General features: G+C 42.7%; 1 protein-coding gene and 1 long non-coding RNA gene across 3 annotated transcripts; one reads left to right on the top strand and one right to left on the bottom strand.

Annotated features, from left to right (window-relative positions):
- Window positions 1-1,717: 1,717 nt before the first annotated feature.
- On the bottom strand, window positions 1,718-7,838 carry FAM89A (family with sequence similarity 89 member A). The gene is made up of 2 exons (XM_061471322.1): window positions 7,465-7,838; window positions 1,718-3,682 (listed from the first exon to the last, which is right to left on the bottom strand). The coding sequence occupies exons 1-2, from the start codon at window positions 7,714-7,716 to the stop codon at window positions 3,524-3,526; spliced, it is 411 nt and encodes a 136-aa protein (XP_061327306.1). The 5' UTR covers window positions 7,717-7,838; the 3' UTR covers window positions 1,718-3,523.
- On the top strand, window positions 7,627-24,354 carry LOC133278493 (uncharacterized). 2 transcript variants are annotated; one of them, XR_009746572.1, is made up of 4 exons: window positions 7,627-7,765; window positions 17,952-18,103; window positions 20,426-20,494; window positions 21,468-24,354. It is a non-coding gene; the product is annotated as an uncharacterized LOC133278493 (long non-coding RNA). The 2 variants fall into 2 exon arrangements; XR_009746573.1 differs by lacking the exon at window positions 7,627-7,765 and adding an exon at window positions 8,800-10,504.

The following is a 24,354-nucleotide window of genomic DNA, read 5'->3' on the forward strand; positions in this document are numbered from 1 at the left end:
TGATCTTTTTCACAAGTTATTTAAACAATCACCTACTGTGTTTCACTGCATTACAATGTGGTACCTTTGAAAACATTTGTAGTGTGCATTTGAATACCTCTTGTATCTTAGTATAGATACCATGCAGCTCTTCCACAGTCTTGGAAATAAGGGTTCAAGCATCAGTTCCAATTTCAGGAAAAAGATCCCTGCTTCAAAGTCCATCCCCTTTGCAATCAAAAGGGCTGAACACACCAGGAGCTAAAGTTGAACCTAAATGTTCATCTTTTATAGCTGCCAGGGCGTCAGCCACCCATTTTTTATGACACCTACCTTCTCCAGAGTAGAGCACTTCTTCCAGACTCTGCTCTTTTTGTAGACTACAGATCATTTCCAAGGGACTAGACTGTAATGTAATTGTGGCTGTATGACTCTACAGTTGTCATAGCAATAAAATAAGGGTGGAATGTTGTTAAAAAAAAAATATCTTCAAATATAGCTAGCACAGACCCAATAATTCTTTATTTCTAACTGCTTTACCACATTTGTAGGCCCTTTGGACAAAGGCCAGTAAAGAGTTATCCATGGAAGACTGCCTTCTCAACTTGTGTACTCAGTTTTCTGTCCCTGAGCAGCAGGAGCCTGACTCCTTGTCTCCTTGTAAGCCCATTTTTTCCTGCACCCGCTCAGTACTAATCTGGCTGTGGGACTGAAAGAACTGTGCAGTATTCACTGGGCAGGGAAGTTTGAAAGAGTTTCTTTTGTTATACCCTTAAAAGGTATCCTTAAAAGGTTATGTGTAATTCAAATTGGGGTTATGGAGTAAAAATGGGAAAGCTATGCTGGTATGTGGTCTGGACCCAGGGTAGCAAGCTTTTTAGTAATACAGCTTGTTCTGTCATGCACTCAACCAAACTCTGACTTGAAGCTGCATGTAACAATTACTCAGTATTTAAGTCATACTTTCTCACCAAGCACCTCTCTTTCAAAGCAATTTCCCTACTTCATATGATTATAATGTGGTAAACAGATAGAGCTCACAACAGAAACACCAGGCACAGAAATCTGCCTCTGGAACAATTGCTTATTGACCTAATAACAAATTTACTGGTTTTAAAACCTTTGTCTAGCTAGCCAACCTTCCCAGTGTTTGAATTTGCCTTTGGAATATAGACTAACTTCTCTCCCATGCAAGAAGATGTTATTAAATGGGACAAGGTGCTAAAAACTCAGGAGTTCCTAATAATCTATCCATTTTTCCAGTGCAGATAATGTTGTGGAGTGATGCCTTTTATGCTTCTCTTGGTACAGCAAATACCAGCCAAACATTCCATGCTCTCCAACTCACAAGTATGCTGCATTAAAATTAGAAGGCAAAATTATTTATGTTCTTAAGCTTCATTTATATAAGAGAGGTACCGTGAATCTTGCTCAAATCCCTTCTCACCAGTGGGACTATTAATGAATGGCACTGTGTAAGGATTTGCAAAACAGAATCTTTAATTCTACTAGAGACAGGATTTCTCTGTTGAATTAAAAAAAAAAGTAAAATCCAATTAAGACACAAAAGGATGAAATTATCATTCCAAATATGGGCAGGTAGAATGGTTTCCACTGTAATTTAAAATGCTTGCTTCAATCCAGGGGTGACACTAGTCCTTGGTTTTTGAGGGAAAAGTTGGGAAGGGGGGAGGGTTTGGTTTCCCTGAAATGGTAAATTAAAATACACACAACAAAGTTATGCTAAACATCATGCTTTTTATTTTGGGGGGAAGAGCAAGAAAATATCAGTACTTCAACAGATTACAGAAAGCCTCATCTAAATACAAAAAGCACAGCAAATTATAGCCAAAGCTGATACATTCTTAAGTCAAAGTTGTATGCAGACATATGTGTATATACACACAAACACACAACTTTTTAAATTTAGATGCAGCCATTTGGATTATCTGTGTTTGCCTTATTCTAATTTTGGGTGACTGAAGTAATTAGACCAGAATTAACATTAAAGAAAATTCCAACCATTGCCACAGACTAGATTAAGAACTTATACACAATTATAGCACAGTCTCTTGTGGCCTTTAAATTACACTAAAATAAGACAGGTTTAGAGGGAATGCACAAAAACTCCACCCTAAAAGTCTCTTGGCTTTTATCACTGCAACATCCTAGCCTTTGCTAAAAACTAAGAGAGGCGCTACCCCAGAATGTGATCTCCAATTCTTTCTGTAACCTGTATGCATGCCAGACATGAACCATGCAGAAACCCTTTGAGATATAAGCCCTTAATTATTAGCTTGTGTCAAGATTCAGGCACTGTGCTTTACAGCAATCTTTAGAATTAAAGCTAAGGAATGAAAATTGCATTGGGAGCCAATTTTACTTCAAAAAAAGAGAAGGGTGAAGACTCGAATAGCTGGCAATTCTCATTTTCTAAGCTGATTAAGCATTGTATCTACACACTATGAAATAATAAAAACTTAACCGAGTGCTTTAGCAACTTCTGAAAACAAAAATAAGTTATAGTTCAAAGAACAAGTTAGTATAAAAAGTTTTAACATATGCAAAGTATGTGCTCAAAATACTTATCTTGCATTTTTTATAAAGAGCTGCAGTCTACCTTACAGAAAGAAAGTTCACCCAGTATAAAATATTGCAATTTGTCCCATTGTGTCATATGAGAGGTTTCCTTATTCTTCATATGATCGAGAACACTTGCACAAGAGTTCAATGTTATCCCAAGCCACACAGTGGCAGACAGACTATGTTTGAATCTGTGCTTTTACTATGCAGTTCAGTAAAAGCTAAGCAAACCATTTCAGAACAGAGTTTAGCAGGTCAAAGAGCTATGTTGATGTGAGAAATCCAGACAACAGTATAAAAGTTAATGCCAAGTGGCAGTACCAAGAACATGAATTAGATCAACAGAAAAGAACCCTGCCGATAACATGTACAGCTTGTAAGCTAGAAATAAGGAAAAGTAAAAATTAGCTTAAGGAAAAAAAAAAATAAACTGTGTAAACAATCCACCCAGTACAAAACTGGATACAGCTGTTAAGAGCAGAACTAGCTTAGCAGAGCTGAGGATGTGCGTACATCCAGATGCCTGTTCAAAAAGCATTTATTAACACTGCTACCAAAACAAAAATCACCTATTTTACACCACAGCAGAGGCTTCCCTCCCCTTCAAAAAGTTACTACAACTCAGGAAGTTGCTGCTGCCTTCTGCGATTAAAATTCCAGTTATAAGCTACCAAGGTTTGAAGTTGAAAACACCCACCTTGCAAATTAAATTGAAAACTCTTGTCAAGCATGCTTGAGGACTCTTCAAAAGTTAAGAGTACAGCACTTTCCTCAAGTGGTATTTGCATGAGTAACTTGTACTGACAGCCTGTTAAAATAAGCGAATTTAACACAACTTGGGGTAGCCGGGTGCTCCTCTTCAGGAAGGGGGATCCATACAGGCTCCGTCATTCTTGCTGAGGTGGGTTACAGGGAGAGGACCAAAGAACCTTGGTCAGCCTGGAGGTGAATCTTCCTGCTTCTAGAAGTATTCCTCTTCTTCATCAAAAAAACCATTTTCCATCGCGTACGTGCAGTCTGCGTTAGAGTCAGCTTGGCAGGCACCTTTGTATTCTTGAATGGATTCGTACAGGGAGTACAGCTGACACAGCAATGACATATCTAGCTGCCGAAGGCCAACCTATGGGGGGAAGAATTCACACAAACAGCATTACAATTGTGAGCTTCCTGGCAATACAATGCTCTATATCTCTCACTGTTAACAAAAGGATCAAGGTTCTTTCCATCTTGAACAGTTACGAAATATGGAAGTAGAATTCATTTCCTAAGGTGACAGAGTCCCCGTGGGATAAACTGGGCAACAGAACAAGGAACAACACAATGTGACACAGCAAAACAGGATCAAAGTGTTCTTCAGAATTTTGCTGTATTACATTGCCCAGCAGTTCATTCCTATCTGAAGCATTACAGATAAATTCATAAATTACATTCCTCATTATGAGAGGACATAATTTTCTAGTAACACTGTGTGACTTTCACGTATCTTTCTCACACAGTATCATAGGCTCGCTAGTTTTGTTTAAAACAGCCTGTATTAAAAGCTGCAAATGGAGCTCTGACTGGCTTTCCACTTCCCAGCTAAGTATCTTCTACTAGAATTTTCTTTTCTGTATTGACATACATAGACATCTGACACTGCTAGATATGTCTAGCACAATACAGCATGCTACTTGAAGGCAGCAAAAGTAAAGTAGAAGTAGGATGAGAGCCTGCACTGTAGCCTGCAAATCTTCAGAATATTTTCATGCGCTACTCAAGCATAGGTTTGATTTACAATGAAGCAGCTGTTAATTTGGTCCCCAAACTTCTAAAATATTACATCCAGAGCTAATTAAAGATCTGGGGCAACATTCAGAAAAAGGTTACCTTGTAGCCTGCATCTTCATGTCAGGTATAAAACCAGAATGTCTCACCGCAAAGCAAAATAAAGCTAGTCATTCCCTCTCTTAGCAATAAAGAGGGAATTGTCCATTTGATATTGTTACCCTTCCAAGTCAGATCAAATTCAATCTAGGTTTTGTCTTGCAGTAAAAGCACTACCCACTTCAACATTTCAAGAAACAGCCATTGCTGCCTCAATTTTCAAATCAGTGTTAAGCCAATAGGCTGTTACTAGTGAGATGCAGTTTCATCAAATAACGTTAGTAGCCTTTATTGCAGGCAGAACACTAGGGTATAGAGGATTCTTACCCCAAAAATGTGTCCTTACATGTCTGATTTCTAAGGACAGATATACTCAGCACACAAGAAAACCACAAGAAGCCAGCATGAAGATCTTCCTTTGGTGTTACTGTACCAGCTCCTTTTTCTGAAGATGCAAGATGGAGAGAAAACAAGAAGTACCATACACCACAACAGCCTTCCAACTCAGAACGGGATATGTTGTCTTTCAACACCAACACAAATTGCTCGGTGAGGTCACATAGCCATGATGTCGCATGCAGACCAAACCTCAGGACTTCAGGACAAGCCATGGAGCAAGCTGTGGAACACTGCACTAGCTGCCAGGAGGTTACTGATAAGCCTTTCAGGTCTATGCTACCTTTCTCACCCATTTCCATTTTCTTCTGTCACAAACACAACTTTCTCTCCCCTTGTCCCTTAAGCATGAAGCAGGAAGCATATGCTGCTCTTCTGTGCTCTCTATTCTGTAAGGGGAAACAAGCACTTGTGCTTTCTTTCTGCAAAAAATGTAAAACAAAAGCCAATGAACCAACCAAGATAGCAGGAGGAAAAATAAAAGGGAAGTATTTGTACCATATCCCATACCCTCCATCTGGCTGTGCTGAAGTAATTTCTTCAGACTCGTTGGGCTAATGACTGTTTATCTGCCCAAGGATTAAGTCTTAACATCAGCCTTTGAAGGTGTCAGTTGATGAAGTTCGGCTTACCCCACCTAAACAAAGTGCTTGCCTCAGGTAAGAAAGTATGCTGTGAAGCTGAACTTAATGCTATGACATATGAACATGAGACCCACCAGGCAGACTTGCATCAAAGCTAAATGTCTGAGGGACAAGACAGTGGTGAAGAACTGCTCAAAGAGCAGTTAGGAGTGAGTTGAGCCAGAAAACTCAACCTGGAGACTGATGACTGGTTCTTTGTCTCCTGAGGGAGAGGTAGCATTTTTACCAGCAGCTCTCACTTTTCAGCTCCATAAAGCACTTCAGTGTTTTCTGTGAAGTGCAGTTTTATGCCAAGCACAACCTCCAAGAGAGAAATTGCTCAGCAGAATTACTTAGCAGGCCTTAATAGTTCCCATATAGTTACATTTAATGTATTGTTTTTCTGTAGCTGCCACCTGTGTCAATCAAACAAGAGAAGTCTATTGAGAAAAAATGAAGCCTCTAGCGCTTCACAACTTCCAAGTATGATCCCCAAGGTAGCAAAACCCTCAAGAAACGTCCAAGCCTGCTAGCACAATCGTTAAGTTTTTAATCCCAGCCAACCTGCATTTGAGTCGAGTTATACTGCAGCACCTAAAAGACAACCTGTAATGCAAAGCCCCACACAATCAACTCTGTTCCTCAGGACCACAGGTCTGAAATGACCTCTCCTTTCTTTCCTCCCCCTCCAAAGCACCTAAATCCACCACCTTCTCATCTTTAAAAACTTACATACATAGTACCTTGCTTGATCATGCAGGGAAAGATGCTGCTATGCATTTCTTCCTCATTCTCTTACTGAAATCTAAAGCAAGCTCAATAGAAATGCTATCTCTGACTACTGCAATAAAGTGTGTTCAGTATAAATAATAAAGTGCTATTATCTACTTGATGAAAGGCAGCCTATTAGTATACAAGAGTCTCTCTAATTTGTACAGGCCACAAAAAAGTACACCTGGAACCAAGGAGACTGCTGCTTGAAAGTCTTTGATGTGTTCAAGGGTTATTTTTTTCTTCAGAAGAGTTTTAGCAAATTATCACCAAGGATAAAGAAGTATTAAAGGAGAACTCCAGTTATCAAACGTCTTAAGAAGCATCTCATTTGATTTTTCCATTAGGAAAAATAGATTAGACTTTTATAATGAGATATCTCTGCTTTTTTGGAAAGGATTAAGACAGCTAAGATCATATCCTTGTTTCCCCTTTGAGCACTGGTGAAAAAAGCCCCAGCGGTCGATAACCACTTGTGCTTCAGTGCAAACTGGAAGTCCTGATACAGAGTTTTAATACTATCTCAAACTATATTTGAGCTACTTGTTGAAACACTGGTGCAGACTAAGATTTCAGCACGCTACACTGTCCCTCCAAACCCACAGAAGAGTCTTTCCACAGAGTTTCTTCTGCTCAAACACCTTTTTACCACGAGAAAACCAGCCTTAAACCAGGCAGACTTTCAGCCAGATCACATTTTACGCTTCAGAATACCGACTGCAGAATGCTTAGCTTATTATTACTCATTACAACTGCAGCTGACACCAGCAAAGCACCAACACCCAAATTAGTGTTTAGCTAAAAGGTGCGCCGCGTGTCCCAGAGGGATTTCACCAGCAAAGCCGCACCGCAGAACCAAAACACGGTCCTGCAGAAAACTATGTTTAATTGCGCTTCGCTTGAACGGAATGAATCAGGGCTGCCACTTATTTGTTTTACCGACAGCCTTGTCAGATGGGTGTCAGTTTCAGAGGGATGCCACTGGCCACTCATCCCGCAGGCGGAGGTGCCCCACCATTACAGACCCAGAACGGGCTGTCCCCCGACGCCGTTACCGGTGCATGTCAGGGGCCTCGCAACGGCAGCACCGAGCCGCGTTACGCGGAGCCGCACCGGGGCCCCCCGCTCCGCCACCGGGACCGGGCTCCCTTCCGGCCCCGGGAGGCCGTTGGGCGGCGGCAGCGCCCCCCGCCGCCGCCCGCCACGTCTGCCGCCGCCGCGGAGGCCCGGCCCAGCCCACCCTTCTCACCATCTCCTTGCGGAGCAGGGCCAGCGCTGCGTCCAGGTTGGGAGGCTTGGGCGGGCGCGGGGAGCCCCGGCCACCGCCGCTCAGCTCGTCCTGGATGCGGGACTTCTGCGCGTAGAGCCGCTCCAGGTCCCGCCAGCGCCCGCCCTGGCCGCCGCCGCCGGAGGAGGAGGAGTTCAGCAGCCCGCTCAGGCTCTTGGGCAGCGGCGGCAATCCCGCGCCGCCACCGGGCCCCAGCAGCCCCGGCCCACTCATGCTGCGGCAGCGACGGACGGAAAGAGCCGCCTCGGCCCCGCTGCGGGAGGTGCCGTCCGCAGCCCGCCCCGCCTACGGGCCGGGGCCGAGGCTGGGGGGAGAGGCCCGGCGGGTGGGGCGGAGGAGCCAGTGGCGAGGCTGGCGGAGGGGGGGGTGCCGTGGCGGCGGGGCCGGGCCGCAGGTGCCGGGTGCTGGACGCGCTGGGGGCGGGCCTTGTCGCCGCACTACGGCTGCTTTGTCTGAGCGAGGCGAGGTGCAGCACGGCGGCCGCGTCGCCTCGGGCAAGGCTCGGCTGCCTGCCGGCATGCCTCCAGCTGCAGCCTCGCCAGAAGCACCCCGAGGCGGCCGTATGCCCTGGGGCTGGGGAAGCGGAAGGCTGCTGCAGGGACGAGACATAACCTTTAGGGGTGCCGGGATGAAGGGGACCGTGAAATGCAGTGAAAGAAGCATGAAAGCTGCTTAAATGCAAAGGGTAGCCGGTTCTTCCTTGGTGATGGTGTTATTTCAGTCACCTGGTAACACCAACTGTTCTCCGTTTCCTATCACGGTGTTTCCCTTTGCATCATTACAGCCAGAGGTTGTATCAAAAGTCTGTATCTCCAGGCTTTGCAACTAAACAAACTTTGGTGTATCTGCTCTGTGAATCAGCTACCTCAGTATGAGAGACAGCTCTCTTTTTGTTCCAGGTTTATTCATAGGGCAGTTTATTTCTCTGGCTTACAGAAATTGTAGAAACATAGAATGGTTTGGGTTGGAAAGGACCTTAAAGATCATCCAGCTCCAACCCCCTGCCATGGGCAGGGACACCTTCCACTAGACCAGGTTGCTCCAAGCCCCGTCCAACCTGGCCTTGAACACTGCCAGGGATGGGGCAGCCACAGCTGCTCTGGGCAACCTGTGCCAGCGCCTCATCATCCTCATAGTAAAGAATTTGTTCCTTATATCTTGTCTAAATTTACCCTCATTTGGTTTAAAGCCATTCCCCCTTGTCTTTATCACTACATGCCCTTGTATGCATTCCCACACGCTGATGTGAGCGGACAATAGGAAGGGTGCCATGATGCAGGATGTGGGGCAGGGGCAGGGGGGATGCGTCATGGGAGTCCCTGAAGTTGCCAGTGTGGCCTCAGCTCTGGCATCACAGGAACACAACCCTGGTCTGTCAATTGTGAGTGCATATATATGCCTTTAGGTTTTTGCCCATTTTTGCTTGACATGTTTGTATCTCTGGAGTCTCTTGAGTAAATTACAGTAATTCTGAATCATTCAAAATCCAAATCGAAGCAGGGTATAAAACTGGAGTTCTGGGAACATGCTGTCATTGCAAAGCCAGATTGTTTAAAGGTGCAGTCATGTTGCCACATCCATGCTTTGTTTGTGGGGTTTTCTCTTCAAGAAATAACCAGATACAATGATTTTGATTTAAGCCTCTACACTGGTTTCAGTTTTGTTCCCAGGCTTGCATGGCTTTTCCATGGCTTAAATGTCATCAGACTCTGTGACAATTGTTTTAAAACCATGGAGTTTAAAACAGTGGAGGAAGATTCTGCCAATCTTACTGATGTTTACATGCTATTTTAGGGATTGATTTTTCAGAAAGCCTGATGTGCTTTTCAGTGCTTTGTACATTGGCATCAAGAAGATATTTTTTCCCCTGTTTTTCATGATGCCACTTTTGCCCCAGTCAGTTGTGGAAAGTAAAACAGTACTGAGAGCTTTTATGAATCTAAAGGCATTTAAAACCACCCCTGTTGTAGATTAAAAGTACCTTTCCAGGCCAAAGGTACTTGACAGCAAAAATATTGATCCCGTTTCCTAAGGATCTAGGCACTATTATCTTCCTGCTTACTAGCATATACATTTAATTGTTTTCCTTCCAACCCACACCCTTTTTTTCCCAGATGACAGCTATTTGGAAAAGCTTATGAATATTCTTATTTTATCTAGACCAGCTTATCTTAATTATTTTTTTCAACTTTCCTGATCTCATTAGATTCTATATGCATTTTCTTCACACTTGGGTCCTCTAGGCACCTTTTTGCCATATCTTTACTGTTGCAAAAATCTTTATGCTGGCTTACTGCCCAACTTTATCATCTGAAATAAAAAAAGACTTTTTGGGCTGTCAGTGACCCTTCTTTCAGCTGGCAACCTCATTTAGCCTTCATTCATCTTAAATTCATAACTGTCCTTTAAAATCTAAATCTACTGCTTTATTTAGTCTGGCCTAGTTATAACATAGTGATAATGGAAGCTGGAGTCTTGGTTACAGAGTAAGCTTTCATTAACTGGGTAAACCTCTTGGTCTTTGTTGGTTCCTAGAATTGAACTACAGAAACTTGTTACTTGTCTAATCTGTCCTTTGTTAAGGGCGTTAGTTAAAAAACCCACAATAGAAATGCATGTAGTTTATGTCATAAAGCATTAGGAAGTGCCAGAAGAGAGGTGTCTCATACCATTTCCTTACATGAAGGATATATTATGATATATTTCTAATTTACATCTTCATGCGCGATGGCTTTTCCTTTCCTCATTCATTAGGGGGATGCACAATGCCTGTTGATCATTCGTACATCTTTTACTAGTTTTCCTCTTTCCAAATGTGCTGACCTGTATGTATTATAGTGTATCTTGAATTGATATATTAAGGCTGTATCCTACAGCCTTTTCTGTGATGCTTTCCCATCTAACAACTGGCATATCTACAACTGTAAATGAATTCTTCTTTATGACAAGCCTGAAGGTGGTACTGTTATCCACACTGGAATCAGCACATGGGGAGCTAAATGTAGGTCATGGTGAAAAAGCCTAGTAATTTGAAGTGCCTGGTTTGTGATTCCTAGGGATAATTTTCCACCCAACAGAACTGACAGAAGGACGTGCACCTCTGCTTCAAGCCACTTTCATTAGAAATTTAAAGTAAGGCTCCAGGTTTTTGTGGTGATATGGCTCATGTCACATTTTGTCTGCTGTGCAGCAGGGGTATTGTAAAATTTGCCTGCCAAACAAGATGCACCAGAGCTCATCCATCAGTACCATCTGCCTTTTTTAGTCAGTTTTGTGTTTGCGAGGTGTTTCTCATTGGGTACACCTGCAGTCAGGATTGTTTGTCCAGGACATGTCAGGATCCATGCATCACAAACTGGGTGTATGCAAGACAAATTAATAATCAGTGATGCATGCTTCACTCTTACATTTAATGCTGTAGTCAGAATGCCTGAACATACACTGTTTCTTACACTGTTCTGTGGTGCTCTGGGAATGATGTGAAATTTGGTCCTTTGGCTAAGGAGAATTTAGAAGATGCTGGGTATAACTGGCACTTGATATACAACGCCACATAGTGGCATATCCTAAAATAAATCAGATTTTTGGCTAAAGGTAATTCAATTCCTAGGCATTATTTTTCATCAGAGAAGTGGTTTTAAGTAAAAATGGTGAGGTCCTAATTTTGGCACTTTTTTTTTTTTTCCCCAGATATATTTCCATGTCTATGCCTAAAAGGTGAAAACTCACATAAATTCTAATAAACACAATATCATATCACAGTGGCTTCCAGCTAGGTCTCTAGAAAAGCTGTATCCTGAGATTTAGAGCAGAGATCTTCCTATTTAAGCTACTTGAGTAAACAGGAGTAATAGTGGGTTACCTTTTTTATAGGTCTGCTACCACATAGATAGCCAAGAAGGTCACCTCAGCCTTTGTCTGCAGGGTCCAGAACTAACTGCTAGAAATACAGAAATAGGGAAATCTGGGGATCTGGATAGGGAAGGGACTGGACAGAGCAAGGGCAGTAGATTCAGAAGGAAGCAGGAATCAGGGGTTACATGGAAGCACTGGTCTGTAGAGATCTGTAAGTGTGTGAGAATCTGTTTCACCACTGAAGGCATCTTTCAGCCAGCAATAATATGCATGTAGGATACTTTTTCCCCCTTTTTGTTTGCAAGTGGCAGCTACTCAAAGCAGAGCTCTGTTCCTTCTCTCATTTTCACAATGAGTATGCTATGGATTTTTGAACTAATTTATGCGTAGCATTTCTGCAGTGATGAAGGATCTAATTCCAATCTCTCTCTGTTTTTGTTGGGTTTTATTTTACATTTCAATCAGTTACCAACTGCTGCTTATCTGTGTTGCAAAGGGGAAATAAAGAGTCAAGTCTGTACTTTCATAGCAGAAATTCTGGTTCAGGATCATAGGAAGGATCGTGCTGAGGAGAAATAAGGGCTTGATCTGATAATAAATTGGTGGGACTTACAGTTAAGGTAGCCAACCATTTATTTCCCCGATGATGCCAAAGTCTGGCTTGTTCACATCTCTGTTTAACCTTGGATCAAACAGAATCTTCTCCACAGTACATCACTCAGTGCTCTGCCACACTGGTTTTAAAATTTCTTCACTTTGTCTCTCACATTATTAAATTAGTCTTTTTCCCCTACCTCTCCTGTCTCATAGATTCTTCCCCATTATGTGAACTCTAGCAGAAAATAAAGAGTTGTTGATTAGACCACACCAGATTCATATTCCTGCAATGTGTCCTTGTTGCAGGACTTCTGTGGCAATTAAGAAAGCAAACCATTTTAGTGTTTCATATCAACTGGTAAAAACAAGTCCCCCCAAAATGAAATGAGAAAAAATGGCAGGTTCTAGTGATGAGTAATTTCAGTAGTATGTGAAAATTCATAGACATGAAAGAACACAGCAGTTTTATGAGATAATTATGTAATAAACTAGCTTCATACCCATACCTCTTACTGACTGTGAACATCTCTCTTTTCCTTTTACTGTGTCAAAAGTACAAAAGAAAAGGACTTCAAAGTGCCTTTTGATATTTTCTCCCCTTTCCTATGGGTTCAATATATTTCTGATAAGCATTTGCCTCTTCAAAAAGATGACTTGAGGGGACATTTATTACTGCTGCTCTGCTGTTAGTTCAGTTTGTTGGCCTCACAACACTGTGCTTCTTACTCTTACCAGTACCGACTAGACTTACAGTAACAGCTTTCCAGAATCTGATTACTGAAAGCAGATAGCCAGGGGATCAGAGCTCCAGGCTTTAAAGGTATTTGTCTCATTATCCTAGTGACACTGAGCAGGTCCTTTCCTTTTGTGAGAGCTGCATCGGGGTCAAATCTGGAGGATGCTGTCTAAGCTGGGCCAAGGTCATTTGAGGTAACAATGACAGGCGTTCTAAATCTCTAGGCAAAACTGCATGGCAGAAAGCAAGCTCTACTGAGCAGCGATGGCTGCGGGTGTGCAAGAAGGATTTTTGCTTGCAGGGTGCAGAATATTGCAGATTTTCTAGTTATTTGATATCTGCCTTGAAGCTTTATTGAGGAGTAGTAATCATTGTTTTAAAAGAAATAATTATTTCTCTGAAAAAGGGTCAGCTGGAAGCGAACATGGGAGTTTGTATATACTACTATGTTCAACTAATGTTAATAAGGAGATCAGGTTTCTTACTTCTTTCTTGTGTGTTATCCCTTAGTAAATGTATATATGAGGGTTTTTTTTTTCCAGGCTGAATGGGTAAATCTGTTGGACAACATGTTTCCATAAGATAGATGCAGATTACACTGCTCAGCGGATAAACCCTTCTCTTCAGCTGTGAATGGCTATAATACTTGCTGGGGAAGGGGGCATAATTTTACATTCAGGTGTGCCTGAGTTCTTGAAAAATTACCTTCTACAATGGAAGTAGACAGATTTGTGCCTGAACCGAATTGCTGAATAATAAAATGCAAAACTGAGGCCATAAAAATAACCCCAGTTCATATCCTTCAGTTCAGCTGGGCCAAATACCATTGTCCCATACAGCAGGAGTACTGCCTGGTGGTGCAAACAGCCTGTGCTCCTGTGCCTGCCCTCAGAAGGGGAGAGCGATGAGTACGTTTCAGTAGGGCCTCTTCCTTCCAGCAGCTGGGGTTGCACAGGGTGGATGAGGCTTCCGCAATCCCAGGAGCATAGCATCCAGAAGCTGAATCAAGGCTGGGACAAAGCTTATGCGGAATGTCCTTGTATGTACCTGGATCTTTTTGTCTTGTGCTGAAATTGAACCTCCTCTGAGATGGGACAAGGTCAATAATTTAGCAGTGCATAACATTATTTCTAAACAGTTTAGAGGAGAAAAGTACTCTCTGTAATTGAAAGTTCATTTAGGTAGAGAGAATGTAATTACCTGGCATAGTTAGAGGAGCAAAGCTATTGTGAGTCTCTGATGAAAGCTGTCATCAGTTATTTAATAGCCAACAAGTGATTAGAATTTTTGTTTCATATTTCATACAAGAACAGCACATTCAGCAGCCCAGTGACCTCTAAATTCAGTGCATGGGCACTCGGTAGTTACTGACTCAGAGGCAGATGTTCTACTAGCTGAACTATGATCATCGCTTCTTGCAGCATTTTAGTATATGACACCCAAACAGCAATAAGACTGAGCCTTTTTAGTATGGGCAATCAACTTTTATAATGGCTATAGGCAAATAATAACTTCAAAATAATGTCAATATTTAAAAATAAAATATATTACATGCAGCAAACTTGTATTGAAATTTGAAAATAACTTATTGATGTAAGTACCTCAGATATCAGATTTTTACCTGATGTGAACCTGTCAGAGAAACACTATCTAAGGAGTTCACATTTCAAATAGCTCAAAAGCCTATCCACCTCTTTTCCCTCCTTTTCTATTAGAAATGCCCCTCTTGGGACCCACAAACTGTGTGGTTGCTTCTCTTAGTCCTATGCAAGCTGTGCCTGCCAAGAGGGAGGATGCTTCCCCTCATCACGTGCTGAGCTCTTGTGTGCTTCACAGCACAATCACGCTTCTCAGTTTATTGCAGCCAGGCACTGTTGTCCCAGACAGATGTGTACACTGAGAGATATACATGCAGAGCACTGGGGGATCCAAGGGCTCAGTTCATCTTCCCTCCCTGAAGCCCCTCTTCACAGTTGTTGTCCCTTGGCAGAGCTGTTGGGGAAGAGCTATGTATTCCGACAGCCATCACTGCCAGGTGGGCATTATGCTGGAGTGCAACAATTCCTGTGCATACCTGGCACCTGTCATATGGTTGGAGACAACTTGCACATGTGGCAGGATCAAACCATCCTATAATCAAGTAATTTCTTTGCCATTTAACAACTCGGTGCTGTTTGAAGCATGGTACAGAGCAAGCCTAAACCAAGAAGCAACCTGAAGTATCTGTTAAGGTTGCAAAAAGAAACAAAAACTAAAGTAAAACAAAACAAAAGACTAAAACCTCTGCAAGGGGAAATGAGACGACAAATATCCACAAAGAGAGGAAGCTGCGAAAACTAAACAGCTGGAAATGAGATCAGGTCGAACTGATCACTGCAGCCATAATCAGTCACTGATAAGAGCAAACTGGAATGCAAATAAGTTAGAAGGAAAGAGAAGGGATTTCTAAAGTATTTTTTGCAAGTCTGGAAAAATATGAGTCCTTCTGCCTGGGCAAAGGCAAACTAAAGGATGCTTTGTCTGCCTTTGCTGAATTGGCCAAGAGAGATGGAAGCCTACAAAGACTGCCTGAATAGGGGCCCAACACATGCCATGGAAATGAACTTTTGGTAACATGACGTTGTACAAGCTCATTGTTTCATAGAATCCTGTTTATTCCTCTATGCTTTGTGCATCAGTAACTACCAGCTTTGCACTGATGTATAAATGTAGGCAAGAGTGAAAAATACATAATAGAAGTCAGTTTTAAGGCACATCAATAACTAGATTTCTCCTTGCATCCCTAAAGAGTGCTAGTGAAACAAAAGTGGTGGAAATCTGTTGCAGCTCTTGAGTTTACAGGTCTGGCAGGCAAAAGGAACTTGTTTCTTCTCACTCTACTTACTCTCACAGCTTCTTGGTTTAGAAGCTGTGACAGAGTAAACCAAATATAATTTATATAAGGCCACAAACCCCTACAGTGTAAGAAATAAGATTTGGAGTGCAAGGTATAGAATCATAGAATAGTTAGGGTTGGAAAGGACCTTAAGATCATCAAGTTCCAACCCCCCTGCTGTGGGCAGGGACATCTCACACTAAACCATGTCACCCAAGGCTCTGTCCTGGCCTTGAACACTGCCAGGGATGCAGCATTCACAACTTCCTTGAGGAACCCATTCCAGTGCCTCACCACTCTTACAGTAAAGAACTTCTTCCTTATGCATTCTTCCTTCTTCTTCTTTGTATGCATGCTTTGCGTTCACCTTACCATTTTCATATGGTCTTTTTTCCGAGTGCAGTTGCTTTTTAATTAATTATGAGTTTTCAAAACTTTTTTAGGTATCAGTGGCCTGAAATAACTTGTAGGTACCTTACAATTCTTATAAATTTTCAACTGTAAGCAGAAAATAACAAGAATGAGTTCTTTTATGTTTCAATGATTATGAACATTTTTAGAATTGAATCGACATAATTCTGTCAGTACTCTGAAAACAAGTTACTTGTGTCCTGTGGCACTCGCTCTTTTGATGAGGCCATTTATATCTAACAGTTTTATTCTTGTTGAGTCATTCTTTGCTCTGATATTGCTTTGAGGCAGAGAGAGACAGAGAGGTAAGATGATAATTTCATATCACTGTGGTGAGCAGTCACAGATCAGAAGATAAAAAAGTAATAACTTATAAATACCATGATTTTTTAATCATTTCAGAACTTAAATACTTTGCTGTCTCTGCTCTAGACTTGATTCCAAAAATTAATTGCTTTTAATTCTAGTTCATTTAATGAAATATCAGCAAAGCCCTAGCTAGTAAGAACTGCAAGAAGCATGCAATTTAAGATAGTTTCCTGTATTTTCATAGGAGGATGCTTCCTTATATGTTCTGTAGACCTCTGGCATTCCTAAGCTTGGTCCAGATCTTATGGACATCAGTGGCTGTCCACTGACTTCAGCTGCAGAGGGAATTGGGTTGGGTTCTAGGCTCCATATTGAAGGCCTGTGCGTGTCCTGCTCATTGAGGAAGTGATACTCAACCTCAAAGATGAGCTTACGTAATTTTTTAGTGTAGGCAGCAGCTTAATTATCAAATCCATCCCAGCAGCAGCAGTGACTCTTAGAGCTGTCTGTAATATATAAACACAGCACAGAATAAAGCCAAATCAATGCATATGGGGGATTTTTTGATGTAACTGTATTGTCTAGGGAGGTATGGCCTCTTTAGCTTTTCATCCTGAACTACCTTCAGGGTGAGAGTTAATCTTCCTGCACTAAAACTCAGACTGTTCTTGGGAAAAATTGGGTTTTTAGGGACCAATGCAAACCTGTGACATAATGCCTGAGATAGATTCATATAGTACTGTTGAATCAGTGTAGTGATTGGGTTTGGGGTTTCTTCTTCACCTCCAGAAGAAACAAGGCTAGATTGAGCTGGAAGCGGTTCGTAGCACAGGTCACTGTGACCAGCCACTTCTCCCTGCTCTGAATGTCTGTGGTGTCTGAATGTTGACTGTGTTAGAAAAGAGTTGAAGAGCAAACTTGCTTTCACCCTTTTCTGTAGGGAAGCTAGGTCCTTAGAGCAATACTGATTTACCAAAAAGAGGTAGGAGGTGCATAATACATAAACAAGGATCAAGAATGATGGTTGTCATGGTTTAAAACCAGTCAGGCAGCTTGTTCACTCACTCCCCTCCCTTCCTCCCTCTTTCTTTCCTCCTCCCCCCCCCCCCGCTCCTGGAGGTATAACACAAATCACTACTGCTACCACCAATAATAATAATGATAAGAGAAATAACAAGGGAAGAGAATACAATACCACCTGCCAAAACCAGCCCGACCCAGCAGAGCATGCCCTTCTGGGTAACCCCCAGTTACCCCCCCAGGCATGACATGCTGTGGTATGGAATACCTCTTTGGCTAGTTTGGGTCAGGTGTCCTGTCCCGGCTTCCTCCCGGCTTCCCCTCCTCTCTGGCAGAGCATGAGGCTCACAAAGTCCTTGGTCAGAGTAAATATGACTTAGCAACAACTAAAAACATTGGTGTTATCAGCACTGTTCCCAGGCTGAAAGTCAAAACACAGCACTGCACCAGTTACTAAGAAGGAGAAAAAAATTGACTGCTACTGCTAAACCCAGGACAATGGTGTGTGAAGGACACCATCAGATAATTTTAACACAGGAAATGTAGGAAATTTGAAGAAGGACTTCATTAAACTAAATATTAATAAAATGTTTTATCACAAATTTATTTCACAAATAGCCAGTAAAATGTTTAACTACTTTTTAGCTGAAGGCAAGCACTTCAGATGTGATTTACAAATGGTACTTCCCACACTGGCAGTGATATGAGACAATCTGAAAGAATGCAGGTGACCGGTCCCTGGATTGTTGGTGTATGATAACATCACTATGTTGCTGCCACACACCCAAGCTGTACAGGTAATGTATTTTTAGTCTTGTCCTGACTGGTTTTCATGCTATTACTCTTCCTTGCTGATACAATTGAGCATACTTAGGCCTTCTTAGTATTAATCTTCATCTTTCCCCTGATCTTTTCTTTTTCTTTTTTATTGGTTTCTTGGTTTGTTGGAGTATTTTAATAACCATATAGCAATACCTTTACCCTTGCAGACTGAAAAGCCCAGTTTGATACAATCACTCTTTTTCCTCAAAACTTCTCCTAGATGTGTTAATTTCAATTCCACATCCATTTGAACCTCAGCATAGCAGAGCAGTTAGATTGCATAATGCACTTCTCTAAATCAGCTTGAGCAGATGGGAAGGAAAATAGCTTGAGCTAGCACAGTGCCACTCCCCTTGGGCTCTTCTCAGATGGCAGGGGAAGTGCAGCCTGGCAATGCCCTACTGTCTTAATTTTATCCTCTCAGATAGCAGAGGCAGCCTAGCCTGACCAAAGGATTGTTCCTCCTGCCTCTTCCTCTCCTCCCAGTTTACAGTACTGTACAACTATATACATTTAAACATGGGTCATATAGTAATTTTGCTCAATCATCATGCATTGTTTCATTTGTACTTGTATTCCACAACTACCATGGTCAAGGAACCTCCTGCCCGGGCCATACCATCCCTCCAACAAATATCGGAGTGATTGAAGTCCCCCATGAGGACAAGGGCCTGTGAGCGTGAGGCTGCTCCTGTCTGTCTATAGAGGGTTTCATCCACAGTCCTCCTGATCAGGTGGTCTGTAGTAGATCCCCACAGTAATGTCCCCCATTGCAGTTCTCCCTTTGACCCTGACCCACAAGCTCTCTGTTGACTGATCACCTCTTCCCAGACAGAGTTCCATACTCTCCAGCCTATCACTGACATAAATAGCAACTCTCCCTTCCCATCTGCCTGGCTTGTCTTTCCTAAAGAGCCTATAACCTTCCATTCCAACACTCCAGTCACAGGAGCCATCCCACCATGTTTCTGTGATGCCAATGATATCATATCCCTGTAGCCATGCACACATCTCTAATTCCTCTTGTTTATTCCCCATACTATGGGCATTTGTATACAGGCATCTGAGCCAAGCCTCTAATAAATCTGACTTATTGGCTGGAGCAGCTAGAGTAGCTCTGCATCTCTCCAAACATTTATTACAGGTGCTGGCATCCAACTGGTAGGGTTGGGATGAATCTGTATGCAAACCTAGTTTAAATAGACCTTTAATGGTCTTTTTAACAGACCTACTTAATGCACCTTTAGAGAAAACAAGCCACATTTTAAGACAGTTGAAGCAGAATCCATCGGTCTTGAGCAAAAGCTTCACCTGCAAAATTTGCTAGTGTGAAATGAAGTGCATACATGAACGTCAGTAGTTGTGTCATGGGGTTTTAAGTCCCAGGTCAGTTAGACCGTGAAGGAGGGACACATCCGTGAACAGGCTGGAGGTGCTGCTTGTTCATGCTGCCTCCTGCTGGAAGGAGAAAGAGCTCAAATCTGTTTAGCACCGTTGCCCCAGGGCGCGCTAATGGCTGTACCCAACAACCTGCCCAAAGTGCCATGAGAAGATCCCAGACTTTTCTCCTGTCCTTGCTCTGATAAGGAGCAGCAGTGCCTGCCCTCCTTTTCTTGTTGTACTTCATCCAAAGATTCAGTTAATTTCCAACCTGCTTTCCTCATATAATTTATTGATGTCAGTGCCTGGGAAATTGCTAACTACTTTAAGCTTTTACAATTTGCAAAAAGACTGCAGCCCTGTGTGCAAGAATATTCCCTTACGTGTGTCGTCTGCAACTTAAATTGTGCTAGACCTAGTTTAGAATGGTATTGGCAATACGGGCCAAAGAACTGGTAAAGCTACAGAGGGTTTAGGGTGTCAAATACTTCATAGTCTAGGGACAAACACTGACTATTAGAAAGCCTGAGGCAGCAAGGTGCTGAGAGAGATTTAAGCCTTTCTAAGTCAACTTGGTCCTGATTGCCTATGTACGCAGCGGTTGTGGTAACTTAACGTTGAATTTCCAGGCTCTGACACCTGATCTCCCCCTTTCCCTATGCAGTTTCCTAAGTTTTATAACACTCTGCTCCGCATCACTCTTGTGTCTTAACCAAGTGCTGTGTATTTCCTTCACATTTCTGAAAATCTTTTAAATGAGTCATTCTGCAACAATTTGCTGCACTTCCATGCCTTCAAAGGTTGAATGTATTTATCCCTGCCTTTTTGAAGTTCCAGTGTAATGTGAAGCACCAGGGGAGCCCTTCTGGCTTTTATTTTCTCTGCAGGAGTCTGTGCTTAGTTTATCATCTTTGCAGGATACCATGTGAACAGCAGAGTTTGTGATTGACATGGGAGGCTCCAAAGGGCTATCAGCATCAGCACAGGTAGAGCCAATGCATATTTCATCACTTTGGCAGGGGTTCCTATGGGTCTTGTGATCTTTGCAGGGATTCTTATGGGAAACTCAATGAGGAGAGTCTCGGGAGAGGCTGGAATTAAAAGCATACGGGTAGCTTTGAGATGGTTGTGTTGGTGGTGGAAAAGAGAGATAATGACATTGAAAAAGTTGCAGTGTAATGATAAAAAGGTAATGAGAGAAGAAAAGGCTCTTTTGAGGTTAAGACCTCTGCAGGGAAGAAGAAGCTGAGTTCAGAGGTCACTGGGGGTTTGGCTGGAGCAAAGATAATGGGGAGGAACAAGCAAATATGCAATGTGAGTTTGGGGGATATTGGTCCAGCAGTAGGGTGAGGTGTATAACCAGTGAGGCTATAAAGAAAGAAATACAAAGAAAGATGCGGCAAAAGGAAATAAAAAGTTGCTGGAAACAGTGCTGAGAAAAATAGCACCCTTGCAACAGTTACGGAAATGGTGAACAAGGCAGAAGGGAGAAGCCAAAAGAAGGGGGAAAAGAGAAAAACGAGAACAGCTATCCTGAAATGCATTTGGGGGCAGGGGGGGGGTGGGGAGGGAGTGCCTGATACGCCCATTTCTTCTCAAACTTATGTTAATGTATGTAGTGAGAAGCTTTTATTTTTTCCATTCACATCTCTGCACCTTTACCTGGAGCTTTTCTATGTTTACCCATGTATACGTGAGTTACCCCACCCCTACTCAGGCATCACGCCTGAGAGTCTCCAGAGAAGTTACAGTCTCAGCAGAACACAGCTGTCAAAACCATCTGATGGTTTGCAGTGTGAGCAATCTGATGGGCAGTAACTGACGGACATTTCTGAGGGGTTACAAACCATGTGCCTAGGTCTGATGTGCCACAGCTATGCAACATTCCCAGTGAAAACCCCTTCTGTGCCATGTCATACTCAGTCAAGGTCTGTGAGGTGCTTTCATCTCTTTCACCAGGTTCTTGGCTGCAGGGATATAGAAGGGTTGCATAGATGGGGGTTGTGTTTGTTTTGGGAAATACTGTTTCTTCTTCTGTCTCTGAGAGGGAATACATTTGGTGATGTGTTATTGTTAAACTATATATGTGCTCTCTGGAGAGTCTTGTACACAGTGTACTGTAATGTATCGTATCTGTCTGTAAGAGGAATAAACAGGTACCTGCTGGTACACAGCCGGGATCTGTAACAAGAGCTGAGCTCTGCATTGACAAGGAAAGTGCAAGTGACATTTGCAGAGGACTTTGCAGCAGCTTCTCACACAATATTATACAGACTGAGAAAACACAGCCCCTGAGGAAACAGATGAAGGTGCATTCCTCATGGATTGCTATGTGATGAGACTTTGGGAGCAGTGCGCAGCATCAGTAGCCAGCATCCCAAGAGCAGTAACAGTCCTCTTGCTCAAGGCACTGCCATCACAAACTGGCAGCCTGCTTCTGTAAAACTGGAGGAAAAGAGTAAGTTAGAGGCAAGCCTTAGCATTTGGAAGTTAGTCAGCCACCCTGTCACACTCCTGCTACCCTGTTTGGCAGCAGAGCAGGCTGGTGACAATGTTCTCTGATCACAGACGGTCTGGAAGTAAACTGGTAGTTCTGCAACTGGAGCATATGTCAGCATTACCTTCAGTCAAAATGCTTCAAAATTCACTTCAGTAGCATAAAAATAGAGGCTTAGCTTAACATTTTGTCCCTCTTGTCCTTGTCTTGCTTCTTCCACACACACACCCATGTGAAGGGGAGGCAGTTTCAAACAAGCTTCTCACAGAAGAGCCACCCTCCCCTCCCAGGACTTGCACATGCCTCTCCCCACTTCAGTCCCATCCCACAGTTCTCCAAGGTACCCAGCTCATGGTCAGGATAAATCAATTCCAAACCCCAAATCTGCTTTATGTCCTTGTATAGCCCAAGCAAGAACTTGAGGCTCCTTCTTCTCCGAGTTGTTGCCCATCTCTATGTCAAATGCTCCCCTTGCAGAAATTCTCACCCTGGTTAATGACCTTCTCCTTCTCCTCCCTGTCCCACGGTTTCCTCTCTGCCATTCCACATGTGGCTCAGGCTCTTATCATCAGCTCAGCCTCCTTCCCAGGGGAGACCCCAGATTCTCAGGGTGGAGGAAGCTGTTGCTGAGAGATGAGGAAGAGCTGGGAAGCAGTGAAACCCTTGCAGATGGGAGCTGGAGAGGGCCCTTCTCAGCTCTCTGCTTGCTCTCAGGTGTGCTTTCTGTCAGTCTTGCAGCTCTTGGGAGGAAGTGGCAGAAGGGGTTTTTTAATCTCAATTTGGCAGGCAAGCAGTCAGGCAGGTGATAGTCAGATAGGGCAGACGGATGCATAGATACAGATTAAGAAGCAAATAAATATATGAAGTCACTGGAATAAAGTTGCACAAAGCCAGAGAGTGAGAGACAGACTTCAGACAGCTTCACTTTATGGGAACTTTTACCATGTCAGAAAATAGTTTGTTGCCGTTGTCATAACAGAAGTGTTGGGCTTTAACAAATACATCTTTCAACTGCTTCTTTCTTTTTCCTCTGACAGAGCTCTCTTTCAATAACTCAGATAAATTATCCTTGGGAGCTGCATTTCTGTACTGGAATAATTAAGATCTGAGATGATTCCCTTAAACTGTTAGGCAGCGTGGCATCAGTCGTGTCTGACAGCAAAAGTTAACCTCTGCCGTAGCAGCAGGAGTACTGGCTTAGCAAAGCAACATAGGTAGGGAGACACTTTTTTAGCGCAAGTGGTAGACCTGAAGAAAGGCTTTTGTATCAAAAGCTGTCCATTTTCTCTGACAGTGTGTGCGGGTCTAACAAAGAACAGGATTCCTTCCTACTAGCCTTGTGTGGCTTACATTATGTGTGCTTTGATCAGGGTCTGCTGTTTGCTTCAAACACTTCCCCAAGAACATTTGCTTGTTTTAATCACCACTGGCTGTCTCTTTTGTTATCAAAGGAGCAACTTTTGCTAGCTTTTGATACAGTGAATGCATCACCCTCTAATCAAAGCGATGTTTAACTCGCCCCTGAGCATCTGGAAAGAAACCCTGAGCAGCAGTTACTGGCTAAATGTAAAATACATATTTATTAACAGCTGTGCAGGCTGAGGGGTGGGTGCCTGTATATATGTATATAGTTTGTCATGTTGTATTTGTAGTGCTGGAATGTGAAGGCAGATGCTTTTTTTATGTTGCAGATTAAATCGAGATGTAAAATAAAAATAATGCACAGGAAAAATAGTTTGAATTTCATATATAATACTGTTCAACCGAGTGGCTAAGACATCACAAAGCCACACTTTAATACTTACAGTGGTTATCCTTGTAATTAACAGCGGTGGACTGAAAAACAGCTTAGTAAAAATATCTGAAACTTTAAATATTAAAAAGGAAGAAGCAAGTGGAAGGCAAGTGCCTTTCTGGGGCACTGCGGTCACCCAGCAGCCTCTTCCGGAATTCCTGCAATCCTCAAACCCTTGATTCCGATCCACCTTCTCTGGATTGTGACAGAGCTACAGAAAGCAAGCTGAAATTACTGAGGTAATCAACAGGTATGTCCTATGTATATATACACTCGCATAGAACAGGTTTACATGCATGGAAAAAAAACCCAACCCAAACTACTGTTTTGAGACCTCTGTTGCCTCAAGTAATGACTTCACTGATGATGCCAGTACATGTGGGTAATTGTACAGGCCTGTGTATAACCAAGTTTTAGCTTAGGATGCCCATCTTTTGCCCAAGTGGGGAATGTTTGTTGGTGGCAGTTGCACCATAAAGCATTGGTAATTCTGGCTTCCACTGAAGAAACGGTTGAACACATTGCCCTGCCCAAAAGCCACGAAGGGGCCACCT

Source organism: Pezoporus flaviventris, unplaced genomic scaffold, assembly GCF_033815535.1.
Source record: "Pezoporus flaviventris isolate CSIRO_AGI_PZ_B2104156 unplaced genomic scaffold, CSIRO_AGI_Pfla_v1 ptg000066l, whole genome shotgun sequence".
In the NCBI taxonomy this organism is placed as follows: Eukaryota; Metazoa; Chordata; class Aves; order Psittaciformes; family Psittacidae; genus Pezoporus; species Pezoporus flaviventris.